Source organism: Miniopterus natalensis, chromosome 19 (assembly GCF_054644295.1).
Source record: "Miniopterus natalensis isolate mMinNat1 chromosome 19, mMinNat1.hap1, whole genome shotgun sequence".
NCBI lineage: Eukaryota > Metazoa > Chordata > Mammalia > Chiroptera > Miniopteridae > Miniopterus > Miniopterus natalensis.
In genome coordinates this window covers 23,551,848-23,568,732 of record NC_142099.1, presented here as the reverse complement: position 1 = coordinate 23,568,732, position 16,885 = coordinate 23,551,848, and the positions used below count along the sequence as shown (strand labels likewise).

The following is a 16,885-nucleotide window of genomic DNA, read 5'->3' as shown; positions in this document are numbered from 1 at the left end:
GCTACACAAACACCAAACACTGCTAGACATCAATACCCGCTACAGGTCACACCCGAAAAGAAGATCTAAGTTGCTAACTCAAAGTCCTTTCGGGGGGGGGAATTCTTCGTGAATTTTCAAATCTCAGCGATCTCCAACACAAGCTGGAATTTATGCAACACAAGCTGGATTTCATGTCCATCACACATGGACAGGAAATCTTTTATAACGATTGTTCACCATTTCCAATTTAATATTCTGAAAGCTGCTGTGTCACAAGAACAAAACTACTCTCTCGTGGAAGACAGACAACTGCTTTTTTAGGGCCCCCCCCCAAAAAAAATATATTAGTATTTATGGAGTTACTAGCATATATTGAAAACTTAAAGTGTGATGAATGAATTCGGTGTGCTGGTGGTCTTTGGAATTATTTCACTCCTCAAAATAACTTATTTTCCAGGGAGTATATCAGGTACTAGAGGGTGTAGCTCAACATGAATTCTACCCTTGATGATGGAAACTGGTTTCAGTCAGGACTAGTGAATGGATTTTTATGAGTAAAGACCTACATTTAGTTCTAACTTCATAAAAATGTGTAATCTTTGGGATTTCAGATTTTGATTTTTTTTTTTTTAACTTTCAAATATGTAGGAGTCACTATTTTTCTCCTGAGGGACTGAAATAATATAAAAACAGACTCCCTAGAAGATCTGTACTTTGTACTTTATAAATCCTACTAGCTGTGGTGGGGAGAAAGGGAGGCGAGTGTATGAATGCAGGCCCCACACATTGTTTCAAGTTAAAAATACAAAAAAAAGCCTACATAATCTAAAACACAGTTTTCCTGCTTTTTCGAGCATACTCTAACAGATGTTTTTTGGAACTGAGCTCTTACCGTGAACATTGAGGTTAAAATATTTCTTGGCACTTCCAGCTGTGTTCTCAGCAATACACACATACCTGCCAATATCTGTTATTTGAGTATTTAGAATCTGAGGGAAAAATAAAGAAATTCCAACTGAATTTTTTTTATTAAAGCCACTTGTCATCATTTAGAGAATAAATAATACATATACTTCCTAGTTAATACCAGATGGACATAAAAAAATGTATACATGTTAGCATTGGTGTTGGCTTTTATTAATCAGGTCAATCAAGTAAATATTTATTTATAAACATTTCCAATCAGAAAAGGCAATTTTATACATCCCTGTGGTATACTGACTATAAGTGTCCCAAATTATTCTCCCACTTCCCCACCTACACCCCAAGCAATGTGACTTTGAAGCTCCCCCAATTCCGAGGTAAAGGTGGAATTTGTGTTGGCCTTGTATCTGGCCTTGACCCATAGAACGTGATGGAAGTGACAGTGTGTCATCTCAAACCTAGGCCTCAAAAGGCACTGCTAATTTTTTTTCACTTTTGGAACCCTGCCACCACCATGGGAGGAAGCCAGGGCTAACCTGCTCAAGGGTTTGGGATCATATGGGGAAGAATCAGCCTCATTAGTGCAACTGAGGCCCCGGGTGATATGGACAAGAGCCCAGCCAAGGTCCCCAGACCACTTGTCCTACCCACAGCAGGCAGACACTTGGGTAAGCCCAGCTGAGGCCAGAAGAATCCCCCGGCCAAGCGGAAGAACTGTGAGCTGAACAAATGCTTATTGTTTTAGGTCCTTGTTTTGGAGTGGTTTTGCATAGCAATGGTTAGCTAATATAGCAGTGATAGCTTATTTTATTTAGCAGAAAGTGCTATCCATCTATGTATCTTTTGGCCCTAGACACAGAAACATTTAAGTATTTCGGTAGAGGTTGTATGCTCATCAAATAGAAATAGGATTTTAGAAGATGCACTGAGAATTCAAAATTATTTACAGGCAGTAAACCTGACTCACCTTTTTTTTTTTTTTTTTTTTTAGATAAAGAACTCCATGAGATACGTCCTGTGTTAGATAAACTGATATAAAGTTATGCTTAGATTTTTGGGCCTATAGGCTATCATTTACATGTTCAAGAAATAATTTAATAAGTTGTAACCTAACAAAAGAATTGGTGTTATTTCTACAAGTGCCCAAATACCTTTTAGGACACTTTAAAAAGTATAGACATGCCCATCAGTGAACAACAATTCTGGGTATTTATGTGGTTTCCATTATTATATTAATTCTTTGCCAATAGTGAGCAAATTTTAATCAACAGGTAATTACTTATACCAGCCACAATTTTACCATCAGAGATATGCAATGGAAAGGATTGTAATAATTTGCTTAGATGTGGTTTTTATCACAAAGGCCACATTGTATTAAACTTCAGGGTGTGTGTATGTGTGTTGCATATACAGACAATTTCTAGAAGAATTCACACGCAACTGTTCATCACGGTCAGCCCTCATAGGGTGAATAAAATGAGGAACAAACATTTTATTTTATATCCTTTTTGTTTAGTTATTTTGACAAGCCTATTTCTAAATAATAAGAATTTTTTTTTAAAGCCATAAAGGCAATTATGAAATACAAAGTCAAACAGCTATTTTTAAAATCCGATTTTTTACTTTTACCTGCAGGATTCTTCCATTAGACAGAAACTTATGCTGTTCATCTTCCAGCAAGGGCTGCCCATCCTTGTGCCAGGAGTTCCTTGGCACCGGGCTGCCGCCGGACAGGCACTCCAGCAGCGCGCCCTTGCTCACCAGCACCGTCACCTCCTCCGGCAGGTCGCCGTGCGCTCCCTTGATGACCGGCGGCACTAACAAGCGATGCAAAAAAAGGACAGGAACAGGAAATGAGGCCTTTTCTAAACAATCCTACTTTTCTGACCATTTCAAAAACGGTGGGGTAACAGGAGCAAAACGTGAAGAATCATGATCCACAAGGATCAGTTTACACTTAAAAATTAGCAGAGATAAAAATTATGTGAATTTGGGTTGATTTTCTTCCCCCTCTTTACCTGCCCTGGACTAACCCCTGCTACAGTTTCATGCCCATTTAGTTGTGCACCTGAGACCTATATAATTTTATTGACAGATGTCACCCCAATGGATTCAATTAAAAAAATAAAATTGAATTAAAAAAATAAACTGAAAGTCGGTAGAGGAAATGATCAATGCTATGAGGCACATAATAGAACTTCAATGTTTCTGTGAATGCTTATTTTCACTTTCAACGTTATGTGACTTTTACTCTACTTTAAATAACATGAAATATATAACTTGAACTGAAGATCAGTAAATAAAAAACCTGAATTTTAGATTAAATGTTATCACTAACCCCACACCATGAAAAGTGATCAAATGAAATGTTTAAAACATTAAAGATTCAATGTTTTCCTCAACTTTTGCCTAGTACTGAACCACTGGTAGTTACTGGGAGGCACAGTCTAGGTCCAAGGTCTGGCCTGTAGAGGTCTCCACCGGAATGATTTTCTCTCACCTGCCCCTCCAGCTGACTGGCTTACACCACTCACAGTTGTTCTTAGTGGTACTCAGGGGGTGAGAATCAAACTGTGGAACATCCCTAATTGAGACAGAATTTTGGGGCCAGTTCATTTTTCCTGCTTGGTTCCCACCTCTCTAAACTAATCTCCAGTGTTTTCCAACTGCCTCTTTATTAAGAACAGCCTGAAGCATGGAACTCTACAGTTGACAACTGAATTCCCAAATTCAATTTCAACTTGATGGAATCGCAGTCTTTCCCAAACTACACTACCTTTCTTTTTTTTTTTAAAATCAGATCCTATCCTGTCTTAAACTAAATAAACTCTTTCCAAACTTAGGTCAAATTAAGCCACATGGTCTAGGATGCTCCTTCACGGTTCTTGATGATGTTAGCAATGATTTTAATTATCTTTTCATTCCTTTTCTATTTTCTTATCACTATCTTGCAGACTTTAAAGTCTATGTCGATGACCCAACCCATCCTAATTAGTTTCACCTCTACTGCACTTCAGCTAATCACTGGCGCTCATACCTTGGACTATTCAATAACAACACTTCTTCCCTCTGCAAGTTTATAAGCTACCTGATGAAGGACTGATGTTTACTGTGTTCACTGTATCCTCAGTGTCTAGTACGCTGCCTGGCACACAGTGAGCAATCAATAGATATCTGTCAAATAAGCAACTCGTGCTTTTCTCTTCCATCTCTTTTCAGGGTTCCTCCGTAAGCTGCTCTTAGTTACCACCAACCTACTTGCCTCCCTCTAAGCTCATTTTTCCTCTTGCCCTGCCCAGATCTCATCGTGAGTCATTTCAGAGATGGCCTGACTACTGCACATTCTATGTTCTCTCACCCCCCAGTGCTTGCAAAATGTGCATCCTGTTATCTTGAGCATGTCCCCACAGGCTCCCCCTCCTCCCTTAGGCCACATCATCTATTTTTCTACCTTCGCCCCCAGGTTACTGAGGGTAGCTCCAGAAAGCAAGGACTGAGCCCAGTTAGCTCCGCCTTCAACCCCTGACCGCCTACCACATTCCCCATTGATTTATGAGTCAATGAATTCTCTCTCTCTCTCCCCATCTCTCTTTTTTTGGTTTAAGCCAGTTTGATAATTCAGGAGTCTTAAGTAAGGTGCTCTCCATTTGCGTAAGACAATGAAAGATCAGTTTCTGATTATCTTTATAGTCTTTAGGATGTTTAGTGCAACATCTTGCAAACATTAGCTCCTCAAAAATATTTTTGAGCAAAAGAATGTGTGATAAACAGAAGAAAACAAACTCACAGAGGACACGGACATCATACTGAAGGGAATCTTCTCCAGCTTCATTCACAGCGACACACGTGTACCTCCCCGCATCTTCTACCCTCGCCCGGGGAATCTGCAGCACTCTCCCACCTGAAAAGATATCCTAATGTGTTTACTTCTGTACATCTTAGCGTGAATACTGGTTATAAACAGATACCATTTTTCAGGTCTAATGACTTCCTTACATTTCTTCTGAGGTTCCACTGGTCCAGTTTTAATCCCACATACCACTTTTATAACAAACGCTGCCTTATTGAAAAGTGGTCCAACATATGAGTCAGAACTCCTGAGAAATGAAAAGCTCGTGTGGATTTTCCTTGAGGTAGGAGCATTGCTCTATGCCCCTCACCATGTTCCATGTGAAATGTTACTAAGAAGTAAGTTCTTGCTTTTACAGTTTGAACACCTATAAAGAAGTTTACACTGTTGCATGCAAGTAGTGGCTTGAGAAAAATAATAGCCAAGGATGCAAAAGGCAGACAGAACACCATTATACATATAATCTTGAAATAATAACTGTGTACTAATTTTTAATGTTGATATAATTTCAAACATAGAGAAAAGTTGCAATTGTATAAAAATTTTTACCTATGTTTATCAATTATTTATATTTTACTGTTTTATCTTTGTTGTATATACATATGATCTGTCACATATATTACATATATTATGTATATATATATAATCTTTTTGTGAACCATTTGAGAGTAAGTTGGAAGTTGGACCCATGGTGTGCTTTTACTCCTAAATACTCATAGATCTATATATCATAAAAGCAAGGAAAATTCCTTATGTAACTATAGTATGATACTCAAAATCAGAAAATTTAAAATCAATACGAAAGCACTATTGAATTCATAGCCCATAGTCAAATGTCATTATTATAATAATATTGTCTTTTATAGCTTTTTGTTCCCAAACCCAGATCCAATTAGGATCACATATTACATTTATTTGTCATTTCCATTTAGTGTCCATTTTTTTCAAGATATTCTTTCATTTAGTGAAGATGAAATTTACATACAGTATACAATTTGAATGTTTGCTGAAAGTGAATAGAAGTCTTGAAAATATTACTATTCCACAATTTAAATATCTCCTTTCCATCAATAAACCAGGTAATAACTAAAATATTTGAAACTAATAATCTTTACCATTGATTTATGATAAATGCATTTAATAAACTGAGTATAACTCTTCACAAATATATTTTAGAATTTATCATTAATAAGGTATAGCCACCAAAGTGATTATTTCATCGCACTATTAGAAAAAAAGAGGCACAGGGAAGCCAAAGGACGTCCTTCAGTTGACAGAATGATCCTGCAGCAGATCTGAAGATTCACTAAGGGGTTCTGTCCTATGCCAACTTCTCGACCTAGACTCTCCTAGCTTGAAGCTGCAGGGGTGGCTGTGACATTTGGCAGCCTGTCAGTTAAATTACATAGCCAGAAAGTCAATCAATTCTTTTGGTCCTCATAAAAGAGAAGAAACACATCTGGCAGAGATTAAGGCTTTCCCCCTGTTCATAGCAATCTTTACCTGGTAAAATCAACACTCTGTCACTCGAAGTCAGAGGACGGCCGTCCTTGTACCATGTCAGCGTAGGCGGAGGAGCAGCGTTTGTCTCGCAGTAAAGAGAAATGGGATTGTTGATGATCACATCCTTGGCTTCGCCACTCCTGCCGGTATCCAGCATGTTTCCTATTTCCCAGAGCTTCTGAAAACTTGGAGGAACTAGGGAGGAAAGGCATGGAATTTTGGATACATATGAATGCCAGTGTCAATCCATTAAACGAAGATCTTGGCTGTGTCCTCACAGGCGTGATATGTAGATGTCATAAGTGAGACAATGTGAAAATATCTTCAAGTATTTATCCATCTACCAACTCTAGCCGTTAGCCAGAAAAGTAGCAGACAGAAGCTGGGCTGGTTCTCACTGTGGAGGGCAGAGCTGTGGGGCTCAGGAAGCTGTGCTCACCCCCTGCTCTCCTTCCGTCTTAAAGCCGCCTGCTCTCAGCAAGAACCTACTACAATGAGCCTGGCTAAGGAATATAATCATAGCAGGAAAAACATATTTTGAAGAGCCATTAAAAAATAATGGCTCGGTCGAGAGCATTTTCCAATAATTTGTCTTACTAAAGAAAGCTAAAGAAGTTAGGATATCAAGATTAATAAGTCCATTAACTAAAATAATAGGATGTTCTCAAACTTTTCTGGGGAACAAGTAGAAACTTTCCGGAAGGCAATTTGCCTGTACATCAAGAACATTAAAAATGTGCACAACGCTTGACCTGAAATTTCCACTATTAGTAACTTATGAAAAAAATCATAGATGTCCAAAAGTTTTATGTAGAAATTGCCCAGTGAAGCATTACATATGAGGAGTGAAAACTTGGAAACAACCCAGGCATTCACAACAGGAATCGGGTTAAATAAATACTTGGATACTCAAGTGATAAAATAGATATAGTTATTAAAGATCACATTGAGCCCGGCCGGGCGTGGCTCAGCGGTTGAGTGTCAACCTAGGATCCAGGCGATGGGGGTTCGATTCCCGGTAAGGGCATGTGCCCAGTTGCGGGCTCGATCAATGACTCTCTCATCATTGATGTTTCTATCTCTCTCTCTCCCTCCCTCTCCTTTCCTCTCTCTGAAATCAATAAAGATATATATAAAAGATCATATTGAGAGTAATATCAACAATAATACCAGGTGTCATATCTTAAGCATTTTTCTAAGAGTTTTACATACTTTATCTTAATACTCACCATAATTCTACAAAACATTAATTTTAAGAGCAAGGAAACTAGGGTTTAAAATATTTAAGTAACTTACCCAAGTACAAAATAGTTTTGTTTGTTTGATTTTTGTTTTAGTCACAAAGGTTTTAGAAGCCTAAAATCATCATTCTATCCCAAGTCTGAGTATTTTAAATACTGTACTTCCTTTTTCTTTCCATATAAGTGCTATGAAAAAAAAAGAAAAGAAAGCACCCTGATGGTGTTTCTCAGTGGTTAGCTCGTAGGCCAGCGCACAAAGGGTCTCGGGTTTGATTCCCGCCAAGGGCAGGTACCAGGGTTGCAGGCTCGATCCCCGGCCCTGGTCTGGGCGCCTGAGGGAGGCAACCAGTCAATGTGTCTCTTACATGGATGTTTCTCTCTCTCCCCCCACCCTCCCTCCCTTCCACCCTCTGTAAAAATCAATGGAAAAATATCCTCAGGTAAGGATTAACAAAAATTATTAAAAAATTAAAAAATAAAGCTTCATGACATAACATTGGGGGAAAGTTAATGTAGCAGATAAGTATGTATCATGTGATCCTAATTTGTAAATGCAGTTTACATTTACAAAATATAACAGAAGAAAAAATATCAAAAGGAAATACATAAAAATAACTCAAGTAATCCTGAATAATGGGATTCTTTTCTTCTTAGTTAATTTCTGGTGTCCAAGTTTTCAATAATGAATTTATATCATTGTCAACAGAAAAAGAACTATCTGAAATAAACCAAGTCAAATCTGTTTTTCACTGCTTTGACATATCATATAATTTAAATGATATACAATAAGCGTATTAGTATTACCTTGTATATTCACATCAAAATCCAGCTCATCTTCACCTGCAATATTAGATGCCACACAAGTGTATCGTCCAGTGTCTGATATTTGAGCTTCCTTTATTTGAAGTGTGTGTCCATTGGCAGCAATATTAACATGATCATCTGATTTAAGAGGCTGTGATTCAATTATAATTAATGTTAGCATTAAGTATGCTAATAAATCCTCTAAGAGACCATGCAGCTGATAATTTTTATGATTCAAAATAAATAGAATTAGCCCGGCTGGGCATGGCTCAGTGGTTGAGTATCGACTTATGGTCCAGGAGATCACAGTTCGATTCCCGGTCAGGGCACATGCCCAGGTTGGGGGCTCGATCCCCAGTAAGGGTCGTGCAGGAGGCAGCCAGTCAATGACTCTCTCATCGTTGATGTTTTTATCTCTCTCTCCCTCTCCTTTCCTCTCTTTGAAATCAATAAAGATATATTTAAAAAATAAATAAAATAAAGCAGCACCACTCACATCTGAGCACTGTGCAACTGTTGACTTTTTAAAAAACCAAAATAAATAGACTTAAATTTTATGTGACATACTCAGGACAGGAATAATTGTATTAATTTACTGTACTCTGTTACTGAGTAATCACACATTTATTGAAAATTATAGCTCATATAGTTTACATCTGTTCCAGGTATTTCAGGGTGGTACATTTATATATTTTTATGATAAAAAATGTTAGAGGTACCATATCCAATTAGGAAAACAATATTTTCAGTTGACCCCACAATGTATTAAAAAGCATATCTTTTATTATATTTTTTCAAAAATGCTAGAGTTTTTTAATTAAAGATTGAGGGTATTAACATAGTCTGATTTAATCTAAAAATCGCTGTTGTTCATTTAGAAATATCATTACTTCATAAATAAAAATTTTAACCAACAGATATTTATATTATGACATTTTATCGAAACTATTACTGTATTTAATGGGTTATTAACTTACAGATATTTATATTATGATGTTTCATTGATAACATTACCTACACTTAATAGGACATTTCTCATCTCCTACGTATTCTCATTGACACTGCATTCTCTCTTATTCCTTGAAGATTTTAGCTCCTGAATCAAGGCCATTTCTTCTACTGATACTTTTCTCATAATTCTTGGTGATTTCAATAGCTACACAGTCATCATTTTGATAGACTTTTCCCTCTATGTGAAGGCGTTCCCAGGGCTTGAACCGTGGACCTCTCCTCTTTCTGTCTAAGCTCACTGTCCTAATGTGATCTCATGCAAAACCTTGGACCATCTCTTGCACTCACATCCCACTACCACCGTCATACAAGAAACCACCAACTCTCCTCTGGACCACTACAATAAATTGGAGTCTAGACTATCTCTTTGTTCTCCCAATACAGAAGCAATGTAATCCTTTTAAAGCCTTAAATCAGAACACATCACTCTTATATTTAAAAATCTCCAGTGGCTTCCCTCCAGAATAAAGGCCAACTGGTCTACCAGGCAGTGTACCCTGGCTCTCCATTAATCTTCCGCTCACATCTTCAGTGTTCTCGTGGATCACTGCCCTCCAGTCAAAATGCTCAGGGCCTTTGCCCCTGGGATTCCCTCTACTTTAGTATATTTCCCCCACAGATATCTAATGTTTGCCTCCTTCACTTTCTTTGAGTTTCTGCTCATATATATCCTCATCAGCGAGGCCTTCCCTGTATAAATGAGACATATATTTTTCTCACTTTTCTTCTTCTTTCCTGAATTTCCTCCATAATGTCTACCTCATCTGGCACACTGTATGGTTCACTGGTATGTTTGTTTAGTTTTTGTCTCTCCAAACTTCATATGAACAGAGATGTTTCTCTTTTTTCCTTCATAGCTGTACCACCCACACCTAAAACAAGGCTTGCCCAAGAGTATGATATGCTCAATATATAATGCAGGATGCAACAAATCATTAGTAGCATTATACCACTTGTATAAAAATGCATAATTTAACATTTCTGTGCTTAACAAAAACTTCGGTGCATGAATAGACAGAACTCAAAGGCTGTATCAAAACTTATTGGGTCTAACACTGGCACTATTTTTTGCTGCTTTCTACAAAAACACCTTTGCTCCAGTGGTGGTGTTTGTCTGAGGAATGAAATAACAGAAGAAAGGTTGGGGAAAACAAACAAACAAACAAGCAAACAAAAAATACAGGGTTTTGTTTTTTTTTTTACACATTCAAACCCTAACCCTAAAAAACCCAATCCCAAACCCTAAAAATGTAGCAGCTTAAATGATCACAACTGGATCAATTTCAGAGTCTGGATTTGAAACTGGGCTTTAATGATTTCGTTATAAAATTTTAAAAAACTGCCTCATTCTTAGTGCATTTCCAGTCATTATCCAACTGTTATGTGTGCATGTGTTTGTGTGTGTGTGTGTGTGTGTGTGTGTGTGTGTGTGTGTACATGTGTAGTAACTACAATGAATGACAAGTCTTTAGGTACAATTAGAAATAAAATAAGATTTCCAGGAGAAAGGAATTATTTTATTTCCGAGTAAACTCGTATAGACTTAATGTTGTACCATGAAGTGTGCTTGCAGTCAGGAAAGAAACTATAAACAGAACATGGTGGGAGTTCCGTATTTTTCCCTTTGTAATGGTTTCCAGATGAAACTTGCTTATTTTATAAGAGATGATTTTTTTTAGTTGCCAGTATTGCAAAATCCATCTGTGATCTGAAAAAATAAAGCTATATCTTTTTGCGTCTTAAATCATGACTCCGACCTGAACTGCTACAACTGGATTTAACTGGCCATTTGGTTGATTATGTGTAAAACAAGACAAAGAGCAGCTTAGCCTTGTCACATCTGTATTAAGCAGTATTAATAGCAGCTAAAAAGAATCTATTTTGGTTTAAGACACCAACGTACTTCTTTAAAACAGGCATAGAAGGAAGTAAGTTGAATGAGAAATGAGAGTGTGTGGTCTGAGTCAGATCACATAACTGAAAGATGTCTTTTTTCTTGAAAGTTTCTCATTGCCTCCAGTTAAATGGGTTGGGGACTTAATCATCACATTTAGCTTTTCCCCCCTTCATCCTGGAATGTTGAAAACGTTACCTTTGGTAAAAGAGTTAAAGGTGCTTACAGAAAGTTCTGATTAAGCTTAGCGCCCATGTTATGCCTATCATAAGCTGGTTTGGCACTGTTTTTGTGTTTCTTCTCCACAAAGTTTATTTACTCTGCAAAACCAAAGAACACAAAAACTGTTTCCCAGTGGGAAGGTGGCTGAATTTTCATGGACAACTGCTAATGTACACAAAGACAATCCTTTTCAATGATGGACTAATACTAATATTGTTGAACACAGTTCAAGTGTTTTTGCAGTTTTATATTCTGAGAGCATGAGACTGTGCTGGTTTTAAGGTCACACTGATTCTCTGAGTTACTTGTGTCTGTTTTTACTACTACTCCTATTATTGTTATTATTTAATTGACCATTTTAATCTTTAAGAAACCATCAGCAAATGAAAAATCTTGTGACTGGCCTGTCCGTCCTTGTACCAGCTGAGAGAGGCCGAAGGGATAGCATAGGCTTCACATTCCAAGGTCAGGGTGGTGTTTACTTTGATCTTTACTTCTTTAGGGGAAAGACCTGGTCCCAGGAGGTCCCCTTTATTGATTACGGGTGGAACTGCATAAAAACAAATATAAAACAGTTAAACATCGGTTCTTTCAAATACATGGAATTCCATGAAAACCATACTGAGGATCACTTTACAAGAAAACAAGGAAATAACTGAGGCATTTTCTATGCTCCCCTTTCATCAAGAACCCAAGTTACCATCTTATGAAAGGGTAGTGCTCAGATACAGATTATGAAGGAAAATATCATTCTTCCTTTGTCATTAAAATACTAACAACGAGGCTAAAGTTCTTCCCAGAACAGTTAGTGTCATTTGTTCCAGGTCCCCAGACACAGTCTGAGCACAACCCATAAAATATATTTTATCGGTTATTAAAGAGATCTATTCAAAGAACTAAAGACAACCAGAAAGATATTCTTCCTTTGTAGAAACACAAACAAAATCTTGAAATATTGGCACTAGCTAGTGTTAGCTTTGCTTTTTATTTATAGGTCAGTCTATAGTGGATCAGCTCAAAGACACTGATGAATCCATCCTAGACTGTTGATTGGAGCATATGTATTCAAACAACAGTTTTATGCATGAAAGTACTATAACTTAGCCCAGAGGGTAATTCAGAAGGAAAAACAGAGAAACTTAAGGAAGTGCCATGACAAATTCTCCAACGAGATGTTAGTGAGTAGATTGAGTGGGTTCTTTATATCTTTAAGTAATTGAGGTCATGGGCACAAAGCTTAATTCAACATCCACCTTAACAAAGCAAGCTGCATAAACAACAAACTTTGATAATCAGTATAAATAATTACAGACCCATAACAAAAGACAGAATTGAACAAGTTAGACAACTTGGGGAAAATATAAAACATAGTGTTCTTTCAGAACTTACTGTAGACTTTCACTTCGTAGTGCTTTATCATTTCCCCTGCCTCGTTCGTGGCTACACACGAGTACCTTCCAGCATTGTCCTCCTGTGCATTTAGGATCTGCAGAGTCCTACCTCCTGAAAAATCATGGAACACCAAAGAATCTCTGAAATCACAGCAGCAGCAGAGCATGCACAAACTACCAAGGTTTTAATTCTTACAATTAATATATTTCTTCTTCTATATGCCAATTCTGTAATAGAGATTTAACACAAAGATAAACTACAAAATAGATGGGCACTGCATGACCATCTCGTGTTCATTCTGACCCTCTCATGCCTCTGCACATATTCTAGCTAAGGTCCCTATTTCTCTCTCTTCATAAATAGGTCTCTGCCTTAGTCATCTCCTTCCTCTCGTCTACCTGGCCTATCAGTAGAGATTGGTCTTGCTAAAACACAGCTTTTATTATGGTACATTTCTCCTTAAAAATCTTCAATGGTCCTCAATTGATTAAAGTATAAAGTCAAAACTCTTTAATCCAGGCATTCAAAACATGACTCCAACATCCCTTCCTGACTCCTACATTCCTTCCTGACCTTGTCTTCTACCTGCTCCTCTGTGTAACAGACACACATAACACACATATACACACTGTCTCCACTCAATTGGGAGGGGAGGAGTCTAATTGTTATTACTTATACATAAATAGATCATTTTCACTTTATACCTTTCCCACTTTAGTCATCTCGATGGATCTGAAATCTCTACTAACTCAATTCCAACCAACAGAGTTTCTATAACTTTCTTTAAGGTCTGGTTCAAGTTCTGACCACAACAAAGCATTTCCTAACCACTTCAGCCCACAACAGCCATTCTGTCTTCTGAATGCCTACAAAACTTGTGACTATTCCATTAATCATGCCCCATGACTATTCATAACCCACGATTACTCATGCATTCATGTTGTTAATTAACTTTCACACGTTTTATCTCTCCTCCACATAGGACTGCAAATTTCTCAAAGCCAGTGATCATACTTTTTAATTCTTTCTATTTTCATACATATTGCCAGGTATTAATTAGGAATAAATAAACTCAATCTAAATACTAACCTTCAAGTTTCAATTCAACAAGAAATAAATTTCTACTTTTTTTGTCATTCCACATAATATATTTTAGCAATTCATTACATTGTAGTATTTATTTATGTGCCCTTTTATTTAGATATTTTATTAGTCTTTCAAAAAGTAATTTCGAGTACCTTATATTACATTATATATACAAATAATTTTATAAATTAAAATATCAATGGACTGTAACACAACCAAGAACATCAATACTTCTATAAAAAACCCCAATGGTTCTGCTTTCCTACAACAGTAGATGGCACCAGCAGCACCTCGGGCACCTGAAGTAAACTCATTACCTGGAAGAATCCGAATATTTCGGTTGGATTCTAGAGGAGTCCCATCCTTAAACCAGGTGATGGTCGCTGGAGGATAGGAATAAGCTTCGCAGACCAAAGATGTGGGGCTGTTCAGGATAACAATGACGTCTTCAGGGCTGCCATCACCATCGACACCAGCAATAGTAGGAGATACTAAAAAAGATTTAAAGGAAGAAATGTGTTTAGAAATTTCTCTCTCTGTGCACTTCTAAATTTCCATTGTACTTACTTATGTAATTCAATTCCCTAATATTTCAGAAAACAATTGATTACTCTTGGTATTCTACACAAAAGCATTGAGAACCTCAAAAGGCTCACAGAGTAATGGAAAAGAGGGCATTAAAAAGGAATCATACACAGTGTGATAAGGGCAAGAACGGGAATTTTGGTTCAGGATATATGGAGGCATAGCATTTAATCCAATCCAGGGTGTGAGGTGTGAGGACTCCCCTCGAGGAAGGCCCTCTAAAGGAGATTTCAAAGTGAGCCTTAAAGAATTAGTGGTAGTTAAAGGGTGAAAGAAGGGAGATTAGTAGGAAGAGGGAACATACTGGGAGCAGAGGAGTATAAACAATGAGTGATAAGCAGGAAATATATAGAGGATGGACCCAAGGGGGTCGATACTGGAAGCAAGGGTAACCGAGACAGGTACATCTCTTTCATAAAAGACAATGAGGGATGGAATTAGAGCATTTAAAGGAAGCATAAAGAGGAGGGAGCAACTAAAGAAGTATTTAGGAAGTCAACTGGTGGGTCTTGATAGAATTTCGGGGTTATGGGAAACCAAAGTCAAAGATATTTTCCGGTTTGCTTGGTTGGGAGTCTAGATAAACTGCAGTAAAGCAACCTAAATGGAAACTATGGAAAGATTTGCTCAGTTAGGAGGAAAAGACCTTTTGTTCAGTTCTGAATATCTTGAATTTTTAGTGCCCATGAGAATTCCAGGTAGAAATGCCCAATAAGCCATTGTATATAGATATCCAAACCTTGGGAGAAAGATCTGGATTGCAGGTATGGATTAAAAAGTCACCAGTCTATAGGATAATTAAACCTCTGGGAATTAAGTTTATTACTTGGAGAGAATACCTGGAGTACAATGAGCAGTGAAGTAAGGACAAAGAGATGGGGACTTCCTGTGTAAGAGAGAGGTTACATAAGAGTCCATAAAGGGCACAGAAAGGGAGCACCCAAAGGTGAGCAAGGATAAGCAGAGAAGAACACTGTCACGGGCAAAGTGATAAATAACGTCCAAACCATGAAGGGAAGGACTGAAAAATAATTGTTGGATCTAGCCGCAAGGTAGTCGTTGCCATAGCAGTGTGAATCATGGTGTGGGCAGAAGCCTGTTTTTAGTGGGGTAAGAACTGTGAGCAGGGAGTGGTTACACTATGAAGTGATGGACACAGTAGAAGGTGAAGTCGTAGCTAAGGAGGGTGACTGGAATGGCTGCCACATCAAAGAAGGTAGAAAGTACAGGGTCAAGGGCACATGTGCAAGCAGTAACCAAGAATAAGGGTAGCTCATCGCCTGGGCGAAGAAAGGGTAGAGGCACTGAATTAAGGCTGGGCGGACTGGAAGCTGCAGACACACACGCTCAGCACTCTCAATTCTACGATGTTGGTAGAAAAGAAAGCTTCGATGCAGATCCCTCAGTCTTCAATGAATGAGGGAGAATGACCAGAAATAGGTAAGTAACTAGGAAGATTTATTTTTTTAAAAAAACAAAAAACAGCAAATGTCCACAAGCACTGGTCCTCCTTAAGTAATGAAATTCAATGGTAGAAATAGTAAGTAAACAGAAAAAGAAGAGAATTTAGCCAATAGTCATGCCTGATGCTTCAACCTCTGAAGCAATGCTTTACCTACCCAACACGTTAAGGCTGAAACTTTTGCTCTTGTCACCAGCTGTGTTAGAAGCCAAACATGTGTATCTGCCAGTGTGTGACACTTGGGCATTGGTAATTTGAAGGAAACGGCCACCAGACATACTGTGATGGGTGTCATCTTCTTGGAGGAGTTGCCCATCTTTGTGCCATGTAATTTCTGGAACTGGATTCCCTGTAACAAAAAGCCATTTCTGAGAGCTGGCTATAATCACATGCCTACGAGGAATAACTGAAAGAAGGCATCTCACTCATTTGCCTTTTTAAACACCCCACTTCGAAAACAATGCAGTAACCGTTCATTCCAAAATAAATGTCAGACATAACCTAATTTATGTTTTATAATCATGCTATGATTAAAAAATGTACAAAGATTAAAAATAATTTTCCAATGAAGATTAATTTTTATCTACAAGTGAAATAATTCAAAATTAGTCTTCATGTTTAAATTTATATACTACTATAATGAAATATTTTCATACACTTAAAAAGACAAGATACACTTAAAAAGAATGGAGTATGTATTTTTATTAAAATTATTACTCACAAATACCTTTGCATTCATATTAAATTTTTAAATATTTCCATAATTTTGAGAGATAGCTATAAAAAGGGAAAACCTTTAATTAAATAATTCAATAAACAGATATTTTGAGTTTATAACAGAATTCCCGCATAGCTATATAGATAAGAAAATAGAGATATATAATAATCATTCCTTTAATATTTATAGTCTATAGGTAAATATATTTTAT

At 37.4% G+C, this 16,885-nt stretch overlaps 1 protein-coding gene across 1 annotated transcript in view; it reads right to left on the bottom strand.

Annotated features, from left to right (window-relative positions):
* Positions 1–16,885, bottom strand: part of HMCN1 (hemicentin 1) — a 345,340-nt gene that overhangs the window by 86,759 nt on the left and 241,696 nt on the right. The window contains exons 49-57 of the mRNA XM_016224594.2: positions 16,114–16,305; positions 14,227–14,400; positions 12,821–12,934; positions 11,836–11,981; positions 8,305–8,455; positions 6,260–6,454; positions 4,694–4,807; positions 2,536–2,723; positions 875–971 (exon numbers count right to left, since the gene is read on the bottom strand). Coding sequence (XP_016080080.2) covers positions 875–971; positions 2,536–2,723; positions 4,694–4,807; positions 6,260–6,454; positions 8,305–8,455; positions 11,836–11,981; positions 12,821–12,934; positions 14,227–14,400; positions 16,114–16,305 — 1,371 coding nt within the window. The remainder of the gene's footprint in view (positions 1–874; positions 972–2,535; positions 2,724–4,693; positions 4,808–6,259; positions 6,455–8,304; positions 8,456–11,835; positions 11,982–12,820; positions 12,935–14,226; positions 14,401–16,113; positions 16,306–16,885) is intronic.